General features: G+C 45.0%; 1 protein-coding gene across 1 annotated transcript; it reads right to left on the bottom strand.

Annotated features, from left to right (window-relative positions):
* Positions 1 to 19,679: 19,679 nt before the first annotated feature.
* LOC123189402 (endoplasmic reticulum-Golgi intermediate compartment protein 3) lies at positions 19,680 to 26,097 on the bottom strand. Its single transcript, XM_044601813.1, has 13 exons — positions 25,786 to 26,097; positions 23,685 to 23,758; positions 23,358 to 23,441; positions 23,111 to 23,191; positions 22,713 to 22,793; positions 21,844 to 21,936; positions 21,551 to 21,730; positions 21,380 to 21,447; positions 21,222 to 21,273; positions 20,996 to 21,049; positions 20,802 to 20,894; positions 20,516 to 20,582; positions 19,680 to 20,256 (listed from the first exon to the last, which is right to left on the bottom strand). Exons 1-13 carry the CDS (start codon positions 25,925 to 25,927, stop codon positions 20,165 to 20,167), a joined length of 1,161 nt encoding a protein of 386 aa, XP_044457748.1. The 5' UTR covers positions 25,928 to 26,097; the 3' UTR covers positions 19,680 to 20,164.
* Between the last annotated feature and the right edge of the window lie 1,877 nt (positions 26,098 to 27,974).

The following is a 27,974-nucleotide window of genomic DNA, read 5'->3' as shown; positions in this document are numbered from 1 at the left end:
TAATCAACCTGGGAATTTCGTGATATAACGAGCTGTCTGCCTCCTTGGTTGCTGCATCATGTGTTCGGCAATAGTGCTACCGGAGAGTGTTTCCAGAGATTAAGGTCCTGAAAGAAAAAAAAACCGAATGGGAAGCCCCTAGTGCGGTTTAGGCCGCGTCTTGGGGCGTGTCGTAGTTGCGCCCCCCTCCCCACCTGTGCCCATGGTATTTTTAATGCGTAATTATGTACGCGCGGCACGAGTTTCGCCGCTGGGCTGGGATTAGGGTGGCCGCCGTATTGCTACGCGAGCTCAGATCGCGCCAGGCGGTCTATTTGCCGATTGCCCCGAGCGCGCTTGAAGGTGTCCGGGCTGTGAAGCGCCGAACTGGTTGATTGCCTTGAGAGGCTGCTTTGCGTTTTGCTGCGAGGGCTGCGGTGTGCTCCTCTATTCGGAGAGAGCGCTCTGTGTTTCCATTGACTGTGATAACTCCGCGAGGTCCTGGCATCTTGAGCTTGAGGTATGCATAATGTGGTACCGCATTGAATCTAGCAAATGCGGTTCGCCCGAGCAGCGCATGATAACCACTGCGGAATGGGACTATATCGAAGATTAACTCTTCGCTTCGGAAGTTATCCGGGGATCCGAAGACCACTTCCAGTGTAATTGAGCCTGTGCAATGGGCCTCCACACCTGGAATGACGCCCTTAAAGGTCGTCTTTGTGGGTTTGATCCATGAGGGGTCTATACCCATTTTGCGCACTGTGTCCTGATAAAGCAGGTTCAGACTACTGCCGCCGACCATAAGGACTCGAGTGAGGTGAAATCCGTTGATGATTGGGTCTAGGACCAGTGCGGCGAATCCGCCATGACGGATACTAGTGGGGTGGTCCCTGCGATCGAAGGTGATCGAACAGGAGGACCAAGGGTTGAACTTTGGGGCGACTGGCTCCAACGCATATACGTCCCTGAGCGCACACTTCCGCTCCCTCTTGGGGATGTGGGTTGCGTATATCATGTTCACCATCCGCACTTGTGGGGGAAACCTCTTCTGTCCTCCAGTGTGCGGCTGCCGGGGCTCCTCCTCGTCATCGCTATGCGGCCCATTGTCCTTGTTTTCGGCAATTAACTTGCCGGCCTGCTTGAACACCCAACAATCCCTATTGGTGTGATTGGCTGGCTTGTCTGGGGTGCCGTGTATTTGACACGAGCGATCGAGTATAGGGTCCAAGCTGGACGGACCCGGGGTACTTCGTTTGAATGGCTTTTTCCGCTGACCGGGTTTAGAGCCTTTGAATCCGGCATTGACTGTTGTATCCTCAGTATTTTCGCTGTTAATGCGGCGCTTATGCTTGTTGCGACGTGACCTGCTATTGCCGTCCTTGGTATCTGAGGTACCCTGGTTCTTTGATATGTTATTACTGCGAGCCAGCCAGCTGTCTTCTCCCGCACAAAAGCGGGTCATGAGCGTCGTGAGAGCTGCCATAGATTTTGGCTTTTCCTGACCAAGGTGCCGGGCGAGCCACTCGTCTCGGATGTTGTGCTTGAAAGCCGCTAAGGCCTCCGCATCCGGACAGTCGATGATTTGATTTTGCTTTGTAAGGAACCGAGTCCAGAATTGCCTGGCCGACTCCTCTGGCTGCTGAATTATGTGGCTCAAATCATCGGCGTCTGGTGGTCGCACATAAGTGCCCTGAAAGTTGTCGAGGAATGCGGCTTCCAGATCTTCCCAACAGCTAATGGAGTCTGCTGGCAAGCTGTTAAGCCAATGCCGCGCTGGTCCTTTGAGCTTTAGTGGGAGGTATTTGATGGCGTGTAAGTCATCACCGCGGGCCATGTGGATGTGGAGGAGGAAGTCCTAAATCCATACTGCGGGATCTGTTGTGCCATCCTATGATTCAATATTTACATGTTTGAAACCTTTTGGGAATTGATGTTCCATTACTTTGTCTGTGAAGCATAAGGGGTGTGCGGCGCCTCTATATTGGGCTATATCTCGACGCAGCTCGAATGGGTCTTGTGCGCTGTGTTCGGCCCGGCCAGATTTACTTTTACTGTATCCGGTGTGACATTTGTTGTCAGGACCCCGACTCAATGCCACATCGATCTAGCATGTAACACCTCATATCACTTTGCGGCCTCACGCACGGTATTCCCACGGGTGTCGCCTTACCTTTGCCCGGGACCGTTTGCGCCTTTTGGCACACGTATATGACAGTGTCGCTAGCATCCATATGATAAGGAGCCCGGGCTGACATGGCTAGTCGTAAACCCAAAGCGGCACAGACTTATAGGGACAGGCATCCATGACCCAGCATCGAACGTGTCGGTCATCAGCGAGTGAATCCAGGCTGTAGCACTGGGCTAGCAGGACTCCGGTGAACCGGGCTGTAGCGGGCTAACAGGACTCCGGTATTCACCGCGTGACATTTCCCCAAAGGGACAGACACAGGAACAAAGAAGGACACATGCCGGCCAGCCTAAGTGTTCCGGAGCAGTAGCAAGCTACCATGGCTCGGTGGAAACACTAGGAGACATTTCCCCGTAAGAGAGGCTACTAAAGATAAACAACTAGATGGTCAGATCCCACACATACCAAGCATTTCAATAACATACACACAATATGCTCGATATGTGCAAATACAACATGGCATCACAACATGACTCTATGACTCAAGTAATCTATTCAATAGGCTCCGAGGAGCGAGATATTACAAACATGGGTCTCATGACCCAACATTCAGAGCATACAAATCAAGCACAAGCGGAAGCTATCATGTCTGAGTACAGACATCTATAAATGAAAAAGGCTGAGAAGCCTGACTATCTACCAAATCCTGCCGAGGCACAAGATCGTAGCTGAGGTAACAAGCTAAACGTCAAAGACCACGCAGAAATACTAGTGAGACTGAAGTCTCTCTGCAAAACATAAAATAGGCAAACGTGAGTACAAATGTACCCAGCAAGACTTACATCAGATCTATCTACATATGCATCATTATCAACAAAGGGGTGGTGGGGTTTAACTGCAGCAAGCCAGCTCTGACTCGGTGGCTATCCTAAACTACGACTGCAATGTAACTCTTTGAGGTGGCGCACACGAGTCCACATATTCACCAACCAATACCCCACTATGGATCCGCTCCCGTCTCCCTACGAGAACGCCATCCATAGCACTCACGCTTATCTTGCGTATTTTAGAGTATCCACTTTCACTTGTCTATGAACTGATATAAGCAACCCAGAGGTCCTTTTCCGTGGACACGGCTATTCGAATAGATTAGGTTAACCCTGCAGGGGTGTACTTCTTCACACACGCTCTCACCACTTACCGCCGTTTACACGACATGTACTCGGCAACCTTCAAGCGGAAGCCCAACGTGGGTGTCGGCCACGGCCTACCTAAACACTCAAGTCTCTAGTCCAGGTTTATCGCCTATTCGGGTTCCATCCATGAGGAGATCCGGCCGGAGTTTCGCTCACAGTCCCAAACGATGTGAACAGGGTTCCCGAGACACCAAACGGGCGCCCGGTACACCGTGCCACGTGCCTACCGCATCACAGCCCACCCCTACGGTCAGCGCTGCGCACGGCCTCCAGCATACTACAAACACCAGAAACTACTTGCAACTCCTGGACAGAGGACAAGGGTGATTAAGAAGCCGAGAGGGTCCATTGGTTTCGGGCCCAATGCGTGGTAGTAGCTGAATCATGGATCACAAACACAGAACTCAGTTCCTGAGGACGGCTGCAATGAGACAACCCACCATGTACTCCTACATGGCCTCTCACCGCTACCTTTACCAAATCGTGTTCACACACTTAGCTCACACACAGTAGGACATGTTCACACACCTCTGATTCATCCCCGATGAATCAGACCTGACTCAACTCTAAGCAGTAGCAGGCATGACAAACAAGCATGAATGAGTAGGCACATCAGGGCTCAAACAACTCCTACTCCTGCTAGTGGGTTTCATCTAATTACTGTGGAATGACAGGTCATGCAGAGGATAAAGGGGTTCAGCTACCGCAGCAAGTAACAAATATGTCGTTGTTGTCCTAATGCAGTAAAAGAGAGCAGGAGCGAGAGAGTAGGATTGTATCGGAATGGACAAGGGGGTTTTGCTTGCCTGGCACTTCTGAAGATAACATTGAGTCTTCATCAGTGTCAACGATCACAACGTCGGAACATCCTCTACTGGGAGGGAACAGATACCGGCAACAAAGAAGAAATACAATCAATGCAATGCACAATATGATGCATGCTCATGACATGGCAATATGAATGTGTTTTGGGCTAATGCAACTAGCAACAGATTAAATGAAGTTGGTTTGAATACAAGATTCAAATTCAAACTCCATATATGGTTATTTAAATGCCCTTTATTTGATTTGTGCTAAACAGCAGCTATAAGTTGTTCTAGCATGCATGAAAATGGTACAAATGGATTCCTTGAATTTTTCTGATAATTTTTCATATATAAATTATTTAATTTGGAGTTACGGTTGAATTTCTATGATTTTTAGAAGTTTTTACAATTTTCTGGAATTTTCTGATTATTTAGAATTAAAATAATTCCAGAAAATGAATTATGGCGTCAGCATGTCATCACCTTGACGTCAGCAGGTCAACAGGGCGCCTCCAGGTCAAACCTGACCAGTGGGGTCCACTGGTCAGTGACCCAGGGCTGTTTAGTGTCAATGGCAGGTGGGGCCGGGTCAAAGGCCACGTCAGCATGGTCAAAGCTGACGTGTGGGGCCACTGTGATTAATCTAAACTAACAGAAGTTTAAGCCATGGTTAATTAAGGGCGTGGGGCCCAGCTGTCAGTGTCACAAAGCGGTGATTAGTGGCTAATTAAGCCAGCCACGTCACTGGCCACCGGAGTTCGGCCGGCGGCGACCCGGAACGCGGCGGAAGTTCACCGGGGTTGCGCTACGGGCGACGGCTGGACGCGCGAAGGGCACCAGAAGGTAGCCCGTGCCCGTGCGCACCTAGGGGGGCCAACGGGAGGTGCGGGGGTGGACGGAGTCCGCCGGAGTGGAGCCCGAGGCGGCGGCCGGAGCTCGGGTGGGTGCGGGGTTAGTGCTGCGGCTTGCAAACAAGCTAGCTGCCACGCTAGCGTTGCTCCACGGGTCGTTGCGAGTGCAACGGACGCACGCGCGGGGCCATTTGGTCACCGGGGCTTCGCCGGCGACGAGTCCGTGCGGCGGAGCGTCTCGGCTCCGGTAGAGGGGGCGGCTAGAGCTCGAAATCAAACTTGGGGTTAGGGGGAAACGGAGCAGGGACTCACGGGGATCGTGCAGGGAGGGTCAGCGAGCTCGGGGGCGCGCCGGAGTGGCCGAATTCGACGGAGAACGGCGCCGGGGCCGAAGCTCGGAGATGATGACGATGGCGGCTGCTCGGGGCCCTTCCGGTCACGTGGCTCGGTGAGGGGGTTGGCGACGAGGTGCAGGAGCTCGGGAGCACGTCGGAGAGGGGAGGGGGTGGCCGTGGTCATGGGTACGGCGACGATGGCGGCGAGCTCCGCTCGGTGGTGTGCGCGAGAGGGAAACAGAAGAGGGAATGGGGTCCAGGGGGAGAGAGGGGAGGTGCAGGGGGCGAGGGCGGCTCCGTGGCGTCGCGAGGGAGTCGGGGAGGCTGCCACGGCGAAGCAGGAGGTGGCCGGCGCTCTTCGGGCGCGCGCCACGCCTCGCCTCTGCCTACTGGCAGAGGAAGAAGAGGACAAGGAGGGAGGTGGGCTGGGCCGGCTGGAGGGGGGGCTGGGCCAGGTAGGCTGCGGTAAGTGGCCCAGGTAAGCTCTGTTCTTTTTATTTTATTTCAGTTTTCTATTTTGCAGGTTTGTTTTGAATTTGGTTTTGAAACCAATTCAATTTATTTTGCTTCTGACAATATTTTTAGGAGCTAAAAGAATTAAAACAATGCTCCACAAAATATTTCAGAATTATTGGACCTATATTTATTTAATAGTAGATATAAATCCAATTCAAATAATTATTGATTTAATTCAAATGCCCAAATTAAATGTTTCTGAGACACCAAAAATATTGGTTTGGATTTTACCTCTTGCCAATATTTCCAGAGGATATCAGGAACATTTTCTTGGACACATTTGAGAAGATTTAATTGTTGGTTATTTTTAGAGGTTTCTGAGGCTTTGAAAATTCCTCAATTCAAATTTCATTTGAATTTAAACATGATGCAGCAAGAGGTCTAGCCTAGTGCATTACCAGAAGCTAGGGATGTGACATTTGTCGTCTCGCAGAGTGGTGCATCCTCGTGATCCGTAGATTGATCTTGAATGCTTTGCCTTGTCCTCCTATATGTCTCGCAGGTCTGGCGTATCTCCCCATGCCTTTTTATTTGAATGGCGTTGGGGTGGAGGCTAAGCTTTTGGCTGGAATGCCTCTCTATCGCGGCCACGAGGTGGACGATCAGCCGTCTCATACGCTTCTTCCTCCAGTCGGGGTAGTAACCTGCGCCTTGGGTAACTCTTGGAGGGGCGCTCGAGTTTATATTCCTCAGCCACGAGGACTTCAATCCATTTGTCAGCTAGCAGATCTTGATCAGCTTGAAGCTGATGCTGCTTTTTCTTCAGGCTATTTTCCGTGGCCATAAGCCGGCGCTTGAAGCACTCTTGTTCGACGGGATCCTCTGGTACGGCAAATTCATCGTCGCCGAGGCTTGCCTCGTCTTCGGAGGGGGGCATGTGATTGTCATCCTCCTCCTCTCCGTCTGCCGCTCTCTCAGGAGAGCTGGTTCCTCCATCCTCCTGCTCTAAATCTTGCTGGAGGGGTTTGTTGTTTTCTTCGGCACTATCCGGAGTGTTATTATCTCCGGTGCCGGTATCACCACTTTTGCTTTGGCGGGACTTAGAGCGGCGCTGCTGATGTCGGCGTTTGGGTTGCTTCTTGGAGGGGTCATCCTCCGCTATCCCATCGCCATTGCCTTCTTTGGGTGTATCCACCATGTATATGTCATATGATGAGGTGGCTTTCCAGTGCCCTATAGGTGCTGGTTCATGTTTGTCTCCTACATCGTCATCCATACCGTCGATGTCTTCAGAGTCGAAGTCGAGCATGTCGGTTAAATCATCGACAGTGGCTATGAAGTGGGTGGTGGGTGGGCGTCGAATTTCTTCGTCGTCCGCATCCCAATCCTGTTGGCCATAATCCGGCCAGGGCTCTCCTGACAAAGAGAGAGACCTTAGTGAATTCAGAATGTCGCTGAAGGGCGAGTGCTGAAAGATATCCGTGGCGGTGAATTCCACGATTGGCGCCCAATCGGATTCGATTGGCAGGGGCGCGGGCGGTTCGAAGTCAGAAAAAGAGTCCGGCACCTTGGAGTCACGGGCTGCGTAGAGGATTATGCTGGTGTTCGGCTCGATCGCCGTTGAGACTGCAGCCCCTGAGGCGGTGTCTAACCACCTGTCCTCGATTGGCGCAGTTGGCTCCGAACTAAGGGTCAGAGCAGATGCGGGCGCGGCCTTTGGGGTACTGTTCGGCAGCAGAGCTAGGTCATACCCATCGCGACAGTGCGGCGCACCCGGCTGTGGCTCGAATCCGTCGAAGATCAAGTCTCCGCAGATGTCGGCCGTGTAGTTCAAACTTCCAAATCTGACCTGATGGCCAGGGGCGTAGCTTTCAATCTGCTCCAGATGGCCAAGCGAATTAGCCCGCAGTGCAAAGCCACAGAATACGAAGATCTGTCCAGGGAGAAAAGTCTCACCCTGGACCGCATCACTATCGATGATAGTAGGAGCCATCAAGCCTAACGGCGACGACGCAGAGGAACTCTCAATGAAAGCACCAATGTCGGTGTCAAAACCGGCGGATCTCGGGTAGGGGGTCCCGAACTGTGCGTCTAGGCCGAATGGTAACCGGAGGCAGGGGACACGATGTTTTACCCAGGTTCGGGCCCTCTTGATGGAGGTAAAACCCTACGTCCTGCTTGATTAATATTGATGATATGGGTAGTACAAGAGTAGATCTACCACGAGATCAGAGAGGCTAAACCCTAGAAGCTAGCCTACGGTATGATTGTATGTTGTGATTGTTGTCCTACGGACTAAAATCCTTCGGTTTATATAGACACCAAAGAGGGTTAGGGTTACACAAGGTCGGTTACAAAGGAGGAGATATCCATATCCGTATTGCCTAGCTTGCCTTCCACGCCAAGTAGAGTCCCACCCAGACACGAGACGAAGTCTTCAATCTTGTATCTTCGTAGTCTAACAGTCCGGCCAATGGAGATAGTCCGGCTGTCCGGAGACCCCCTAATCCAGGACTCCCTCAAGCACCCTTGTAGTCGTGATCATCATCATCAATATCAATGAAGCAGGATGTAGGCTTTTACCTCCACCGTGAGGGGCCGAACCTGGGTAAAACCTCGCGTCTCTCGTCCCGCTCAACCCCTCTCAAGCTACCACATAGATGCGTTGGCCTCACGACTAAGTCCTTTCAGCGAGGACATCTGCCATGACAATTCCACGACAGGTCTAGATCCTGCGACGGCGGAACTTTTGATCTAGGTTAACCCCGAAGGGTTTCGAAATATTTGGGAATTTATAGTGCAAAGAAAGGGTGCGGGAGGCCACCGAGGTGGGCACAACCCACCTGGGCGCGCCATGGGGCCCTGGCGCGCCTTGGTGGGTTGTGCCCCCCTCGGGGCACCCCCCCAGGTGTTGTGTTGGCCCATCGGGGGTCTTCCGGTCCATAAAAATCCACAAAAAGTTTCACGGTGTTTAGACTCCGTTTAATTTTGATTTTCCGCGATGTAAAAAAACAAGCAAAAAAACAGCAATTGGCACTGGGCACTGGGTCAATAGGTTAGTCCCAAAAAATGATATTAAGTTGCTATAAAATGATTGTAAAACATTCGAGAATGATAATATATTGGCATGAATACTTCATACATTATAGATACGTTGGATATGTATCAGCATCCCCAAGCTTAATTCCTACTCGTCCTCGAGTAGGTAAATGACAAAAGAAATAATTATGAAGTGTGAATGCTAGGAAAGTGCACAAGTTTGATCAATGGTAATTTCAATCACTTTTTCCTAGCATCATAACAACAATTCTTTCTTATAAAACTGCTCATGTTATAGTAGCAACCAATTCACATGTTAAGGTTCAAACAATGAATTCTCTTAAAACCCAACAACCTATGTTCTCAGTCACCAAGCAATTGCAATTCAACTTATTCAATAGAGTTTAAGTAAGAGCTCCACATACTCAACCATCATATAGTCTTCTATGATTGCTAACACTCACCACATACACATGAGCAAAACGTTTCAACCGGACACATAGAAATATATGGGCTTATTGTTTTGCCTCCCAATGTATTCACCTTAAGGGTGATGTCAACAATAATAACTCATGCTACCCATATTCAACTATACATATGTGCCTAGATCTTTCCTCACCACATGATGCTTGCCAAAAGAGAAAAATAAAAAGGAATAGAGAGAAAAACTTTGACTCTTGCATAAAAGTAAATACATAAAAGTAAAAGATAGGCCCTTCACAGAGGGAAGCATATGTTGTCATGCGCTTATTTATTTGTATGCTCAATCCCTTAGTGCAAAAGAACGTCACGTTATATTGCCCCTTGTGATAGCAACCTTTATTATGCATTCTGTTGCTTTTATTACTGTACCATCACAAGTTCGTACAACGCTCAATTTTCTCTTACACTAAATGATCTTACACTTTTAGAAGCAATTTTTATTGCCTTATTGCACCGATGACAACTTACTTGAAGGATCTTGCTCAATCCTTAGGTATGTATGGTGGACTCTTGAATATAAGATTTGGGTTTCAGGGTTTTTGGATGCACAAGTAGTATCTCTGCTTGGTGCGGAATTTTTGGCTAGCAAATATGGGGGGCAAGCACCACATGTTGAAGGATCTATGACAGTATAACTTCTATGTGAATATGAACAAACATAAACCATTAAGTTGTCTTCCTTTTCCAACGTCAACAATTTTTGCATATAATATTTTGATGGGGTCTCACAACCACAAAAGATTTCCATGATAGTGTATTTATATGTGAAAGTTCTCTTCCTTATACTAATTATTCGTGAATTGCTTGTATGACCAATATTGTGATTGTCAAGCCTCAAAAGATTTCACTTTCTAAACCCAATGTGAAGCTACCACTAGGCATGATATGATTTCAACTTCATGACATTCAATTTATTCAACAATTTACTCATAGGATATAAGTGAAGCACAAGAGTAAATGACATAGAAAATAGCTTCGTTGACGGGATGTGAATGCCACTTACTTGGCCTCCCTGGCAATTATTTGAGGACTCTATTTTATTTAAAACAGCAAGCAAAACAAAATAAAATGACATTCCAAGGATAGCACAACTCATGTGAAGAAGCAAAAACTTAGGCTCAACCGATACTAACCGATAATTGTTGAAGAGAAAAGGTGGGATGCCTACCGGGGCATCCCCAAGCTTAGATACTTGGGACTTCTTGAATATTATCTGGGATGCCTTGGGCATCCCCAAGCTTGAGCTTTTGTGTCTCCTTAATTCTTCTCATGTCACGGTTTTCCTAAATCTCAAAAGCTTCATCCACACAAAACTCAACAAGAACTCATGAGATAAATTAGTATAAACTAATGCAAAAACCTTATCATTCTCTACTGTAGAAAATCACTAAAATTATTATTCAACATTTCATACTAAATGCCTCTGCATATTTAATACTCCTATCTTCAAATAGAATCATTAAACAAGCAAACATATGCAAACAATGCAAGCATAACAGCAATCTGCCAAAACAGTACGGTCTGTAAAGAATGCAAGAGTATCAATACTTATTCAACTCCAAAAATTATGAAAATATACCACAATGTAGAAAATTTATCATATCTCATTTTGCAAAGAGTTTCAACATTTTATCACATTCTGATTTTTCTAGGGAATTTTTGCAACAGCTGTAAACTTTCTGTTTTCAACAGCAACATGTATACTTGCAAAATAAGCATGACAAAGGTTATCATTGCCACTTTTATTGAAATAAAAGTGGCAAAACATTATTCTAAATAACAGCAAGCAAATCCTAACAACATAAATTGACGCTCCAAGTAAAACTCGTATCATGTGACGAATGTAAACATAGCTCCAAGTGAGGTTACCGATAATGTTGGAGACAAAAGAGGGGATGCCTTCCGGGGCATCCCCAAGCTTAGTTGCTTGGATCTTCCTTGAATATTTCCTTGGAGGTGCCTTTGGCATGCCAAGCTTAGGTTCTTGTCACTCCTTATTCTCCTCATATTGATATCTCACCCAAAACTTGAAAACTTCAATCACACAAAACTTAACGGAACTTTGTGAGATACGTTAGTATGATAAAGAGTAAACCATTTCACTTTTGGTACTGTCAAAGACAAGATTCATAATTGTTCTCACACAATGCCTACTATAGCATATCATTTCCACAATTTATATTGAGCAATATAATCCATAGAAACTAGAAAACAAGCAAACTATGCATTGAAAACAGAATCTGTCAAAAACAAAACAGTCTGTAATGATCTGTACTCCAACCATACTTATGCTACACCAAAAATTCTGAAAAATTAGGACAACCTGAGAAATTTATCTATTAATGTTCTTCAAAAATAATCAGCATTTTATCACACTTCTGTTAAAAATGAGAATTGTTTTCCTAAGCGCAAAAGTTTCTGTTTTTCAGCAAGGTCAAATCAACTACCACCGTAAGCCATCCCAAAGGTCTTACTTGGCACTTGTTGAAACAAAAGCAATAAAACATGATTACTACAGTAGCTTAATCGTGTGAACACACAAAAACAGTGGGTAAAAGTGTTGGGTTGTCTCCCAACAAGCGATTTTCTTTTATGCCTTTTAAGCTAGGCATGATGATTCCAATGATGCTCGCATGAAAGAAAAGAATTGAAACATGAAGAGAGCATCATGAAGCATATGACTAGCACATTTAGGTCTAACCCACATCATATGCATAGGGATTTTGTGAGCAAACAACTTATGGGAACAAGAATCAACTAGCATAGGAAGGCAAAACAAGTGCAACTTCAAAGCAATCAACACATGGAGAAGAAACTTGATATTACTGAGATATGTAAGAGCATAAGGTCCTTCCTCATAATAATTTTCAGAAACATCTTGAATGGATTCAACGATATAGCTATCACAAACAACACTCTTTTCATGATGCACAAGCATAGAAGATTTATTACTCTTTATGGCATACATGTCATCATAATAATCATCATAGATAGCAACTTCATTGTCATAGTCAATTGAAACCTCTTCCAAAATAGTGAATGTATCACTATATGAAGTCACAACCTCTCCAAATCCACTTTCATCAATATTGTAATAAGATTCAACACCCTCCAAATAGTGGGATCACTACTACCTAGAGTTAACACTCTTCCAAACCCACTTTCATCAATGTAATCATCATAAATAGGAGCCATGCTATCATCATAATAAATTTTCTTATCGAAAGTAGAAGGAATCAAAGGATACTATTCATTAAGCAAAGCATACCCAAGCTTAGGACACGCATTATTTCCAGCAAATAAATCTTCAAACATATCATACTCATTAAACATAGCATCCCCAAGCTTGTGGTTTTGCATATTATCACAATCATTCTTGTCAATAGCATGAATGGCACCAATAGTATAGCAAACATTATTATCATATTCTTCCAAGAAAGTGCTAAAAAGATTTTCAAAATCATAAGGGATATCGTTGTCTTCCCAATCATAATCGTTACAACAAGTAGTAGGTATCACAAAATCATACTCAATATCATCATCCTTCATCAACATATTTGATTCACTTTCATGAGGCACAATAGTGATAGGAGCAACATTATTTGGGAGAGATACCTTTTTACCTTTATTCTTTCTTCTTTTCTTCTTCTTCACCACATCATGTGTGGGTTTAATTAATTCTTTCAAGCTTCTTGTTGAAGAGATTGATTGGATAAGAAGCTCCTCCTTGTTACCTGATTCTCATAATAAACACTATGAGGGTATTGGGAAATACTTTCCCTTTCATTAGTACTCTCTTCATATTCTATTTGTTTTCTTGTCTTTAGATAGTTGGCAATATAAGGATTCTCAATGCAATTTACTGCACAAAACATATAAATTTCCTCTAGATCAAAATCAAGAAATCTCTCAGGATTTGGAAAACCCTTAGTTATATGTTTCATTTCTTCATACCCCAAAAGAAGACTAAGCTCTTTATGATGCTCAAGGGAAATCAAGTTATCACAATTTTTGGACACAATTTGATCATGAAACAATTTGCATTGGAGATTTAAATGACCACATTCATTGCAAAGTTCACAAGGGTGGCGAAAAAAATTACATCTTTCAGCACAATCACCTAGCCTCTCTTGCAAATTTTTCATTTCTAAATATTTATGCTTCTTACAAAATCTATCTTCCCTTTTTGGTGTGCAAATGCATTCCCAATTCACTCCGCAAAAATTGACATGCTTATAAGAAACATTTTTGTCATGACTTGTGCAATCATCATTAGCATTTTGGATATTCAAAGAATTTATACTAACAACATTGCAATCATGCTCATCATTCAAATATTTTGTCCAAACATTTTATTGACTTCTTCTTCTAACAATTGAGCACAATTTTCTGAACCATCATTTTCAAGAAACATATTATAAAGATGATCAATAATATGATGCAACCTAAATTCCATTTTTTATGTAGTTTTATTTTATAAAACAAACTAGTGATAAAACAAGAAACTAAAAGATTCAATTGCAAGATCTAAAGATATACCTTCAAGCACTCACCTCCCCGACAACGGCGCCAGAAAAGAGCTTGATGTCTAGTACGCAACTTTATTCTTGTAGACACGTGTTGGGCCTCCAAGCGCAGAGTTTTGTAACAGTAGCAATTTTCCCTCAAGTGGATGACCTAAGGTTTATCAATCCATGAGAGGTGTAGGATGAAGATGGTCTCTCTCAAACGACCCTGCAACCAAATACAAGAAATCTCTTGTGTCCCCAACACACCCATACAATGGAAAATTGTATAGGTGCACTAGTTCAGCGAAGAGATGGTGATAAAAGTGTAATATGGATGGTAGAAATATATTTTTATAATCTGAATAAATAAAAACAGCAAGGTAACAAATAGTAAATGGTCACAAAAACGGTGTTGCAATGCTTAAAAACAAGGCCTAGGGTCCGTACTTTCACTAGTGAAATCTCTCAACAGTGCTAACATAGTTGGATCATATGATTATCCCTCAAAGTGCAATAAAGAATCACTCCCAAGTTCCTATTAGCGAAGAACAAAAGATAGAAATTGTTTGTAGGGTACGAAACCACCTCAAAGCTATTCTTTCCGTTCGATCTATTCAAGAGTTCATAGTAAATAACACAAAGCTATTCTTTCCGTTCGATCTATCCTAGAGTTTGTACTAAAATAACACCAAAGCAAACTCATATTCATAATACTCAATCCAACACAAAGAACTACAAGGAGACCCCAAAGTTCTTATCGGAGAAAAGATAACAAAAACGTGCATCAACCCCTATGCATAGATTACCCCAATGTCACCGTGGGAATCCACGAGTTGAATGCCAAAACACATATCAAGTGAATCAATATGATACCCCATTGTCACCTCAAGTATTCATACCGCAAGACATACATCATGTGTTCTCATATCTGAATATTCAATCCGACAAGACAAAACTTCAAAGGGTAAAGATTCAATTCATCACAACAAGGGTATAGACGGGAGAAACATCATATGATCCGACTATATTAACAAAGCCCATGATATAGATCACGAGTGAGAGAGATTAATCACATAGCTACTGGTACAAACCCTCAGCCCCGAGGGTGGAATACTCCCTCCTCATCGTGGTGGCCGCCGGGATGATGAAGATGGCCACCGGAGATGATTCCCCCCTCTGGCAGGGTGCCGGAACGGGTCTAGATTGGTGTTCGGTTGCTACGGAGCCCTGCGGCGGCGGAACTTCTGATCTAGGTTAACCCTGAAGGGTTTCGGAATATTTGGGAATTTATAGTGCAAAGAAGGGGTGCAGGAGGCCACCGATGTGGGCACAACCCACCTGGGCGTGCCAGGGGGCCCTGGTGGGCTGTGCCCCCCTCAGGGCACCCCCAGGTGCTGCTTTGGCCCATCGGGGGGTCTTCCGGTCCATAAAAAATCCATAAAAAGTTTCGTGGTGTTTGGACTCCGTTTAATATTTTTTGTGATGTAAAAAAACAAGCAAAAAAAACAGCAACTGGCACTGGGCACTAGGTCAATAGGTTAGTCCCAAAAAATGATATAAAGTTGCTATAAAATGATTTTAAAACATCCAAGAATGATAATATATTGGCATGAATACTTCATAAATTATAGATACGTTGGAGACGTATCAAGGGGATGCGGACAATGTGTGGATGAAGATGGCGACTTGCATTCGTAAGATGGCCTCGGAGGAGTTTGGAGTGTCCAGGGGAATGAGAAGCGAACATAAGGATACCTGGTGGTGGAATGATGATGTCCATAAGGCAATTAAAGAGAAGAAAGATTGCTTTAGACGCCTATACCTGGATAGGAGTGCAGACAACATAGAGAAGTACAAGATGGCGAAGAAGGCTGCAAAGCGAGCTGTTGGTGAAGCAAGGGGTCGGGCATATGAGGACCTCTACCAACGGTTAGGCACGAAGGAAGGCGAAAGGGACATCTATAAGATGGCCAAGATCCGAGAGAGGAAGACGAGGGATATTGGCCAAGTAAAATGCATCAAGGACGGAGTAGGCCAACTCTTGGTGAAGGACGAGGAGATTAAACAAAGATGGCGGGAGTACTTTGACAAGCTATTCAATGGGGAGAATGAGAGTTCTACCATTGAACTGGACGGCTCCTTTGATGAGACCAGCATGCATTTTGTGCGGCGAATCCAAGAGTCTAAGGTCAAGGAGGCTTTAAAAAGGATGAAAGGAGGCAAGGCGATGGGCCCTGATTGTATCCCCATTGAGGTGTGGAAAGGTCTCGGGGACATAGCGATAGTATGGTAACCAAGCTTTTCAACCTTATTTTTCGGGTAAACAAGATGCCAGAAGAATGGAGACGGAGTATATTTGTACCAATCTTCAAGAACAAGGGGGTGTTCAGTGTTGTACTAATTACCGTGGAATTAAGCTAATGAGCCATACAATGAAGCTATGGGAGAGAGTCATTGAGCACCACTTAAGAAGAATGACAGGTGTGACCAAAAATCAGTTTGATTTCATGCCTGGGAGGTCGACCATGGAAGCCATTTTCTTGGTACGACAACTTATGGAGAGATATAGGGAGCAAAAGAAGGACTTGCATGTGGTGTTCATTGACTTGAAGAAGGCCTATGATAAGATACCGCGAAATGTCATGTGGTGGGCCTTGGAGAAACACAAAGTCCCAGCAAAGTACATTACCATCATCAAGGACATGTACGATAATGTTGTGACAAGTGTTCGAACAAGTGATGTCGACACCGATGACTTCCCGATTAAGATAGGACTGCATCAGGGGTCGGCTTTGAGCCCTTATCTTTTTTGCATTGGTGATGGATGAGGTCACAAGGGATATACAAGGAAGATATCCCATGGTGTATGCTCTTTGCGGATGATATGGTGCTAGTTGACGATAGTCGGACGGGGGTAAATAGGAAGTTAGAGTTATGGAGACAAACCTTGGAATCGAAAGGGTTTAGGCTTAGTATAACTAAAACCGAGTACATGATGTGCGGTTTCAGTACTACTAGGTGTGAGGAGGAGGAGGAGGTTAGCCTTGACGACCAGGTGGTACCTCGGAAGGACACCTTTCGGTATTTGGGGTCAATGTTGCAGGAGGATGGGGGTATTGATGAAGATGTGAACCATCGAATCAAAGCCTGATGGATGAAGTGGCGCCAAGCTTCTGGCATTCTCTATGACAAGAGAGTGCCACAAAAGCTAAAAGGCAGGTTCTACAGGACGGCGGTTCGACCCGCAATGTTGTATGGCGCTGAGTGTTGGCTGACTAAAAGGCAACATGTTCAACAGTTAGGTGTGGCAGAGATGCGTATGTTGAGATGGATGTGTGCCCACACGAGGAAGGATAGAGTCCGGAATGATGATATACGAGATAGAGTTGGGGTAGCACCAATTGAAGAGAAGCTTATCCAACATCATCTGAGATGGTTTGGGCATATTCAGCGCAGGCCTCCAGAAGCTCCAGTGCATAGCGGACGGCTAAAGCGTGCGGAGAATGTCAAGAGAGGGCGGGGTAGACCGAATTTGACATGGGAGGCGTCCGTTAAGAGAGACCTGAAGGATTGGAGTATCACCAAAGAGCTAGCTATGGACAGGGGTGCGTGGAAGCTTGCTATCCATGTGCCAGAGCCATGAGTTGGTTGCGAGATCTTATGGGTTTCATCTCTAACCTGCCCCAACTTGTTTGGGACTAAAGGCTTTGTTGTTGTTGTTGTTGTTGTTGTTGGAAAAAGAGACATAGATAAATAAATATAATTTTACTTACATGTGGACCTAAAACAAAATCACTATCACTTCACTATCACTTCCATACTTACATGTGAGACCAGCACTTTTGAAAAGACACAAATAGCGAATACAAAGTTAAGACCATGCTCTTGGCTTTAGTTTCTCTACCCAATAACTTTTCTTACACGGCCACTTAAAATTCTCCAACACATGCCGCGTGCAAACCGCTTCTCCTCATTTCGTTCTCTTTTAACTATGAAGAACATAACAGTAGCAAGACACCAATATACGTTGATGATCTACTAAGCCACGATCTACTAAGCCACTGGCCTAACTTCTCACCTTTAGTTGGCTTCACTGCAATGCACGAGCATTATGCTAGTCATGGTAGAACACGTGGAGTAACCAGTGTCATTTGTCAACAAAACCATGACTACAAAACATGGCGATAAGCACCTACGACTAAATCAACATTCTTGCGAGAAAAAAGTATAGATAACCCCCAGAAGTATCCCGTTTGGATCACATAACCCCCCAATGTTTAAAACCGAGTTCTTAATCCATCCCCTGAACTTTTCTAAACCGGACATATCACCCCGTGGCACCCACTTAAGTGGTTTGGGAAGGTGGTTTTGCATATGTGGCGCCTGGGCTGGGCCCATCGACCGGCCACGTCGGACTGGGCCTGCTGGGAGTGATAGATGATTACATTGCCCCATGCTACAAGATCTCTGAGTACAACAAGATATATGATCATGTCCTGCAACCAGTGGAGGGAAAAGAGAGTTGGCCAATTGCTGACATGCCAAAACCTCATCCACCTCCTTATAGGGTAATGCCAGGAAGAAAGAAGACAAAAGGAAGAAGAGAAGAAGGTGAGAAACCTCAGGGGAACAAGCTTTCGAAGAAAGGCATTAAAATTGCTTGTTCTATGTGTGGGAGTTTTACTCATAACAAGAGAACCTGTGAGCAGAATCCAAACAGAGGTAAGAAACAAAATGCTAGCTACACAAGAGCAGCAAAAAGACAAGGAGAAAGCAGCAAAAAGATTTAGAAAAAAACACACAACAGGTAACTGTTATCTCTAAATTTTAATGTGATATATGTTCTCTCTGAAAATCAGTACTGATCATTTTGTTTCAGGTGGCACACCTAGGGAAGAGGACAAAGAAGCAACCAACATCTACTTCAGCAAGACCATCTTCTCAAGCAGCATCTAATCCAACAAGAAAGAAACAATCAGCCGCAAGTCAAACTGCAATGCCTACTGCATCTTCTCAACCAGTTCCAAGGGGAAGCCACAGTAGGAGTCACAACAGGGCTTCTTCAAGCTCACAGCAGATGCAAGTGCCAAGAAATAACAGGCTGGAATGGCTTCTCATTGGGAAAAAGTGAATGCCCAGATTGTTTTTCAATGTCACGTAGTTGATGTGTAACACCAGATAGAAGTGTGTGCTTTTATTTGATGTGAAACATCAAATTCCTTGACAATTAAGTATTGTTTGTGGAGTTTTGCATGTCAAAGACCTGTAGCTTTTATCAGGTTGAACCTGAGTATGCCATGGAACTTATTGTGTGAATTTAAGATCTTCAATGCTATGGAAATTTGTTATCTATTTCTGAATTTGATGCCAATAATTTGTACACTTCTGATAAAATATCTTGCAACACACTATTCCATACAGAACAGTACAGTGATAAAATATTTGCTGTCAAAAGTTTCCTTCTTTTACATAGCATTGCATACAGAACAGTATAATGATCAACAATTTGCTCTGAAATTATATTGCTGTAGTACACTGCTGAAAAATTACAAAGCTCACACTAAGTCCATTGGGAGGCGAAGAGGCTGGGTCTGGGTCGAACCTGCTCGAGGGCGTCGTTTAGACCACACCCAGCAGGCCCAGTCCGACGTGGCCGGTCAATGGGCCCAGCCCAGTTGCCACATATGCAAAACCACCTTCCCAAACCACTTAAGTGGGTGCCAGGGGGTGATATGTCCGGTTTAGAATAGTTCAGGGGATTAAGAACTCGGTTTTAAACATTGGGGGGTTATGTGATCCAAACAGGATACTTCTGGGGGTTATCTATACTTTTTTCTTCTTACGATAGCAATACCTTCAAAAGGTTACCAGGAAGAGAAGTTACAAAAAACACCCTGACAAATTGAACTTAGTTTCCTTCAAATGGTCTTTACGGGGTTTTTTTTTTTTTGACCTGGCCTGTAAGAGCTACAAAATGTCTAAGAAAAATAAAACCTGTCATGAGTATTGTACAGTCTACAGCCCGCTTATACGGATTTACAAAGATGCAAAAACTTGCAGTTTAGAACGACAAAACCTTTGTCCTTGTGGACTTAAGTTAAGTGTACAAAAATTGAGCACCTCTGAAATGTTCCATTTGCCTGAGCGATATACCAACATCACAGTACACCAGAGGAGCCATTTTGTATGCTGGCAGCTTCAGCCGGAGGTAAGCAGGCAGAGCACCAGGAGTTCCAGAGCACAAGTTGTGACAAAGATACCGACCTGTTGGTTCAGTTGTACACTTTTCGGACTCAGAGAAGACTCGCTTTCTACTGCAGCTATAGACTAGAGTCGTTCAAAAGGAGGTTCTGCAGCAATAGGAAGGCTTGATTGAAAACTCAGGTGAATTTGCCGAGTTCCCTCTTCTTAGTGATTGCCCTCTGGCCATGGTAGACAAACGAATCTATGATTCCAGAAACAGTGAACACGCCTGTAAAACAAGAGGACATGTGCCTTTGGTCATTGGTTGAACTGCTGAAAGGATGTTGGCCATATTGATTGAGTTCATAGTTTTCCAAGTCCAGGACATGGCTAGCAAAGGGGTCATATTTTACTCATGAATCAGGAATGGCCTTAATTAAATGTTCAACTGAAGCATAACAGTTCAGTAAACATATGAACATAAAAGGCATGATTCAACAGAAATAGCTAATTAGTTTAAAGAAAAAAGGCACCAAGGGAAATATTACCTCCAACAATAGCGCATACATTAGTTAAGAAGTGTAAGAATGACACATGGTGCTCCGTGAACGTGACCTGTTAAAGGCATGTATGCTAAAGTTATACAAATATACTGACTGATGCCTTGCAAAAATATCAATATAAAATGCATGACTAAAGGTCTCGAGGAAAAAAAATCCCCCTGTCATCTGAATAATAAAGACAATCAGTGAATGTCGTAACAGATGACTGAACTAATGGAAAACAACAGAATGGAGTATAGTCAAGCCAAATTCAAGTACTTCAAGATGGTACCTTAATTGGTGAAAGGTCATAAAAGAAAAACACGCCAGGAAGAGCTTGTACCCGACCACTATCACCACTTCTGGAATGTTCTGTCACAGAAAACTACAGCAAAGAATAACAGCATCTTGAGAAATGCTAATAATATAAATGCACCCACATAAGTTATTACGCTTGTGCACACAAGGGAGAAAGTCACAAGATACCTGATTGGAGAGAATAATTTGCTCATTTAGGTGAGAGTATACAGTGGGAACAACCTGGAAAACAAGAGGGCAAAAGTAGAGCATGATAATATTATAATCATGTGTTCGGACTACAATCATGTTGGAAGTACCAGGAATAACTGAACAAGGATCTAACAAAATCAGGGGCAAATTAGAAATGAAATTAGCAAGTTGAGCTAGCTTTGCAAGGACCGAGAAGACAAACCTTAACAAAGTATTGAGCCATTCCATATGATGAATGCTGGATCCATTGCGCCCTACACATTGGCGAAGTATGAAACGTCAAATCATCACATATTTTTTTCTCAAACACACAAAAGGATATGAGGAAATCAACAACATTACAAACAAAACAGAATTTACCCGTCAAGAGGATTGATCACACCAGGAAAGGGTTCTCCAAAACTCAACTTATTTATCTTATGGCTGAGCTGGCATTGTAAAGGATAAAAGGATAAGTTTGGATATTTAAAGCAAGAATATTGGCAAGAAAAACCTCAGTATGTCAAGTACAAAGAAATATTTACAAATTACATTGAAGCTATCCTTTTGGAATGGAAGCAGATCGTGAACATGAACATTTGACTGCTGGAAGCTTTTCCCTGGAGCAAAGTGGAAATTCCCAGCAACCTTGTTAATTTCCAGAATGCCATAAATGTTGCATCCTTCACCTTCTTCATCTTTTATTGTTTGAAGGAAGCCCTCGCTTTTGCACTACAGAACAGTGCACACCATACAAATTAAATTTCCTTGAAGGTGAAGGAAACACACAAGTTACATGAAGGGTATCATATGTTATATGCGTAGCCCAAAATTCATTGGTGTACCTGATCGATCGAATCTGGATTTGATACGCCCCAACCTTTTTTTCTGTATGCTTCACGGACATCTTCACATGAGTTACAACATTGTTCGGGAGACTGCATTCAAATAATATATTCAGTTAAAGTGCATACCAGAATAGCAAATGCGTTGAATGCAGGTAGCATTGTGGGAGCACTACTTAACAGCCTATTCATCTGAGTAGAACACAACAACAACAACAACAACAACCAAATAGAAGAGAAGCTGAAAATTCTTTGAGCGGCACTAGTTGACATTAGGTATTAGTATTACATAAGTGAGTTGAAACATAGAAATTACACTTTCAAGCAGCATCGATGTAATGGAGAAACACAATAGATTGCCAGAAAGATATGGAATTAATAGTACAGTAAGCAACATGAAGAACACTGCTAATGAGAACAATTGAACAGTATGGTTAGAAAACAAAAAATGATCTGAGCCTGATCCAAGCCACACAAATATATGTGAATAACTCCAGATGTAGCTGTCAGGTGTGCCTTTTGCTCCTTAACAAGTACGACTTGTGCATAACCATGATGTAGTTATCAGGTGTGCCTTTTGCTCTATAACTCATAAGACTGGAACTAGTGGTGGCTAATTCACATCCAGAATTTCAAATGGAACATTTTAACGTAAACATGACTAAAAAAGTTGGAATCAGCCGACAATTGAATATTTCAAAACTTATCAACAACAAAGAAGTTCATGTAGCAGTTTCTGAAAGGTAATGAGAATAAAATAGTGAACAATAGATTATTAAAAAATTGCTGCAAGTCCAAGAGAAGTCCATAAGTTTTTGCATATTACGGGTAAGGAACGAAATACTATGTATAATAACAAATGAGCATACTTCTTGTGCACCATAACATGAGCCACAATAGGTCTCATTGTGTTCAAGCCTTCCACCATGATGTTGTAAAGGTTTTTCCACCTATAAAAGGTCAACAATAAAAAGAAAACATGAGTCTTCAGGTCTAATAAAATGTATCAGGAATTGAACAATACGCCACCTAGCTGGTAATTTACTCAACAATACATATGCATGTCAGGTAACAGTTCAGATAATACGTGCAGAAAAAATCCTCATAGCCTTTATGAAATGGATTTAGGCCATTTCCATGGCCACAAATGCATTCTTAATAGTTGAGGTGTATGATTATTTAGAAGAATGTAACTTTGGAATAAAGAACACTATATTATAGTAGAAGTTATAAGTGTAAGGTTTAATAGAAAAAATGAGTCACTGACCTTCATCCCACCAACTGCATCTTGCTTAGTTGCAATAACTTTTCCGTGTGCATCGATTCGCTGCTTGAATACATCATGTTTCTACATAGAGCATTATAGTGAAACAAGCTAGTTACTACAACCTAGCAGCCAGATAGATCAACCATAACTTGTACTGGGTAAAAAGAAATAAAGAATATGCAATATAGTGAGACAGAAACATCTGAAGCAGCATAGGTAGCAACAATAACAATACAAAAATACATACCACATCAAGGTGCTCTTGTCCACTGATGTCCATCACATCAACACTAATTATAGAACACTGAAGGGCTGGAAAGGTGATATCAAACTGCATTTTGTAGCATCAGACCAAAGGTAGATGTTAGCAAGTGTCTGAACAGAAAGCAGTATATATCATTGGTTAACAATTATCATACATTCATACAAGATACTAATTCTTGAAAGAGAAGGCTCGGTGTGGGGAAATGATATGCAAGAAAAAGAAAAAACGGTTGGCAGGTCAAATTAAAGAAAATTAGGAACGGGGCGGTTGTTAGTAATTGGTGAATTAAGAAAAAGAAACAGCTATTACATTTATGCGAAGTTTTTCTCCTCTTGAGGTATCAACCCTTAGTGTTGTCTCTGTAACTGCATGAAGATACAATCCTGCATGGTGAAACATCAACTGTTGAATATAAGATGATTAATGAATGGTAATAGAATACTTAACAGAGCATAGTTTAGGTTAACATTAATTCTCCTAATCTTCCGATTCCTGGACATTTCATGAAGTAAAATACAGAAGCAACCTAAGACATGTGCATATTCACATGGTATTCATGTAAAATTTGAAACACTAAGATCAAGCAGCTCTTTATTTTCCTCCTCGAATAATTTTACAGGTAAACTTAGTGTACTAATAATTAAGAGCATCTACAACCAGAGCCCTCAAAGCCGCCCCCAAACGCCCGGGCTAGACACCAGAGGGAGCTCGAACTCCGTCGCGTCCGCTGCCAGCTCCTCCGGGCCCCGCCGCCGCAATGCTCCTCCTCGCCCGCCCCGCGCATGCCCGTCCTGCTCCAGATCCGGAGTAGGGTGGCCCCCTCCCCTTCCCCTCCTGCGCCAGCTCTGCCCCGGGCAGCATTTGGTGCTCGTGCCCACGGCTCCTGTGCGGATGCGGATGCGGATGCCGGAGTCGGAGGCCAAGGCCACCCACAGCGAGCGGCAGCGGGCCGCGGCAGAGGCCGGCTCTTCCTGCCAAGGCGCCCGTTCCGTCCCCATCAACTCGGAGGAGGCGCTCCTCCGCGAGGTCATGTGCCCTTTGCTGACCACGGCGGAGTTGGACGCTAGGCGCCTCCGGCGCAAAAATGCGAAGGCGCTCCGGCTCGGGCTCGAAGCTTCGGAGCGCCTCGCGAGGGAGAAAGAGACCGCCATGGCCAAGGCGGCCCGCAACGCAAAGGAGCAAGCCCGCGCCATCAGCCGCCTCTCCAGCTACATCTCATCGGCGTCGAAGAGCGGCACCACTAGCACGGGCGACGTCGATGATCCTCCCGTCGCGGACGAGTACACGGAGGAGATGGACCGCTGCGCCGATGACCGCAAGGACCCGAAATGGTGATCTCCGCCTCTCCTCGTCGTCTAGCTAGCTATATGAATATTTTGTATCTAGTAAAATCGGGCAAACTATGTCTTTTGTGTCTGATGGAATGTCCGATGAACTATGCCCGAATCTATCTACATCTCTCGTTCAATCTATTGTGATGTTCATCTACGTTGTTGCATGCATTGTATGGAATTGGGTATTCGGATATGGGGACTGCGATTGTGGACAGGGGGAAACAGGGACTGCCCGGTCAGTGCCAGCGGGCGCGTCCGGACATGTCCGTGGGCGTATAGAGCCTCATATTAGGCAACTGTGGTTGTAGATGCTCTAAATGGTCTTTGTCACACATGACCATTATGAAGATAGTCTAACTCTGATCAACATGACTCCTACTTTAGCCTATATAGGTATACCAGAGCAGAAGTAAAGCTGATTTCTACTATCGAATGTCTGTGCCCTGAGGCTTATGTATGCAAAACTGTTCTTCCAGGTCACTAGAGTCCCTAGGTTAAAGTAAACATATCATCGGCTTATCACCTAAGTGGCACACTGTTTTCCACACCTGATTAACCACGAATGACAAAAAAAGTAACACTAGATTCTCCATGCTGTGCAAGGTTTCAAAGTTCACTAGATACAGTAGAATTAAACGACAACATGATTAACCAAGCACAGCGCAAAAGTAACACCAGAATCTCCGAAACTGTACAACTGTTCAGTAGATGCATCAGAATGAAACAAGTAGACCACCAATGATGTACGCACGAACAAAAAACAAGGAACAGGCCAAGCTAGACTTTGTTGCAAAACCATCACAATAACACATTTGGGAGGAGAACTAAGGGCTCAATTCCAGTCTCACAAACCAAATGAACGCAGTAAGTCCGTCTATCTGATAGTACACCACAAATTATCTAAACAGACCACGAGATCTCGGCACAAGCGGGCAAAACCAAATGCAACAATGGGCGACTGCTTTGCTAGCGCACTAAATCAGGCAAAGCCCGAATCAGAAATTCACACGGTTAAATCGTACGGAGGCCGCAGGAGTGTACTGAGAATCTGAGATCCGAGCGAGGGAGGTGCGTACGGAGCTCGGAGACGAAGAGGAGGAGCATGATGAAGGAGGAGGCGAGCGTGATGGCGCCGCCGGAGAGGGTGCGGCTGTAGAAGTCCTCGTTCACCTTGGGGTACGCGTCCAGGCTCCGGAGCTTGGACAGGAGCCCGTACATGGCCGGAGGATCTGGGCGGCGCTGCCCCCGACGACGCCGCGGGGAGGATTTCCGGTCTTGGTTGAGGGACCGGTGGGGTGGGGACGGACGACCGAGGCTGTTTCAATTTATTTTTTTCCGAGGAGCCTTGCCCGGGGAGTTGTCTGATCGGAACGGGAATGGAGCACGGGGGACGAGCCGCCGGGCAGGTGTTAGCTGGCTGGATTTCTCCTCCTTTGCACTTTCGCTCTTTTTTTCTTCTTTTCTTTACGGGTACTTTTTCTTCTTCTTTTAGCGTGTTTCGGTAAAGTTAGGCGTGGCCAACCGATCTGTGGTTGAATGATTAGGTGGACAGTGGTATTCCAGCCCATCAGTATTCATATTTATTCTGAATTTATTTTAGAATTTCCGACGATGCGTGTTCAGTGAAAAGAGATGTTTCCGTCAACTACGAGGCGCCTAATATGACTTATAAAATCTCAAGATGAAATGCTGACTCAGTCTCTTGAAGGTGCTCGTAAAAATACAGAGTGCGTGTATGCATCCATAGAGGTGAGGGTGTACCCATATATATAAACACTTGTGTCTGTACTGATGTTCAAGAAGTAAAATTAGGCGTGGTGGTTTATACTCCCTTCCGTGTATTTTTTTCACAAATGTTTTTTTACTAAAATATCAAAATATAGTGAACCGGGCATAATTAAATGCCTAAGTTTCTTATAGTGGAGCTGGTCCATCCGGTTCAAGTTCTAGATTTGATAGGTGGGCATTTTTCTAGATTTATTTTAGTGTTTTTTGCGTTACTCTTTTGATGGTATAGTGTGGGCTCTTCCCCCGCCGAGGAGCTCGAGTCGGGCCCTCCTCCTCTTCCGGTCCCGCTCCCATGCGGCCGCACCGGGGTGCCCCTGCGGGCTCGAGCAAGCCACCCCGCGCCTCCTTCTCATCTCGCCGCCGCCGGAGGCGTCGCCGGGCAAAGCCCTGGCGGCACGGCGGCGGTGGGACCCCTCGGTCACCGTTCTCGAGTGCGGGGCCGGCGTTGCTCCGCTGATCCACGCGGTGATGCTTGTATCGTGGCCTGAAGCAGGAGCGACGTCTTCAGGGCGGGTGGTACGCAGCGTGGTCATGCGTTGCGGCTGCCTTCTCCGATGCTGCTCTGACCGAAGATGTGGGGGCCTGCCGGTGTGCTCGAATAAAGGCGACGGTCCTAGGGTTCCTCTTGCGCCAAGACGAAGATTTGCCTGACGTCTGTCCTTCCGATCTGGCCAGAGTGGCGGGTTCCGGAAGGCTCCGCCGGCGAACTCCCATGGGCGTGTTATGCCTGGAGATTGCTGGACCGGGTGGGATTCGGTCATGCCCGTTGGTTCTCCGTTAAGAGCGAGCGACACGAAGCTCTGCTATCTGTTGCCATCAGGAGATATGTTGGGGAATGTAGTATTTCAAAAAAATTGACTACGATCACGCAAGATCTATTTAGGAGAAGCATAGCAACGAGCGGGAAGAGTGTGTCCACGTACCCTCGCAGACCGAAAGCGAAAGCGTTTAGTAACGCTGTTGATGTAGTCGAACGTATTCGCGATCCAACCGATCCAAGTACCGAACGTATGGCACATCCGCGATCAGCACACGTTCAGCTCGGTGACGTCCCTCGTACTCTTGATCCAGCTGAGGCCGAGGGAGAGTTCCGTCGGCACGACGGTGTGGCAATGGTGATAATGAAGTTACCGGCGCAGGGCTTCGCCTAAGCACTACGACGATATGACCGAGGTGTGTAACTGTGGAGGAGGGCACCGCACACGGCTAAAAGATCAACTTGTGTGTTCTAGGGTGCCCCCTTCCCCCGTATATAAAGGAGGGAGCGGGAGGCCGGCCGGCCCTAGGGGCGCGCCCAAGGAGAGGGAGTCATACTAGGATTACCAATCCTAGTAGGATTCCTCCACAAGGAAGAGAAGGGGAAGGAAGGAGAGGGAGAGGGAGTAGGAAAGGGGGGCGCCGCCCCCCTTCCCTTGTCCAATTCAGACTGCAAGGGGGTGGGGCGGCCTGCCCTGGCTGCCCTCCTTTCTTTCCAACA

Source organism: Triticum aestivum, chromosome 2A, assembly GCF_018294505.1.
Source record: "Triticum aestivum cultivar Chinese Spring chromosome 2A, IWGSC CS RefSeq v2.1, whole genome shotgun sequence".
Taxonomy (NCBI): Eukaryota; Viridiplantae; Streptophyta; class Magnoliopsida; order Poales; family Poaceae; genus Triticum; species Triticum aestivum.
Note: the sequence above shows the minus strand (reverse complement) of the source record. Positions and strands in the feature narration are given on the sequence as shown.

Excerpts from the sequence above, each read along its gene's own strand:
- LOC123189402 (XM_044601813.1), bottom strand. The coding sequence starts at position 25,927 with ATGTACGGGCTCCTGTCCAAGCTCCGGAGCCTGGACGCGTACCCCAAG. Across the intron at positions 23,759-25,785 it reads CCTCTTCGTCTCCGAGCTCC|GATTGTATCTTCATGCAGTT; the intron begins GTACGCACCTCC and ends TTCACCATGCAG. Across the intron at positions 21,050-21,221 it reads TGGCTCAATACTTTGTTAAG|GTTGTTCCCACTGTATACTC; the intron begins GTTTGTCTTCTC and ends CTTGTTTTCCAG.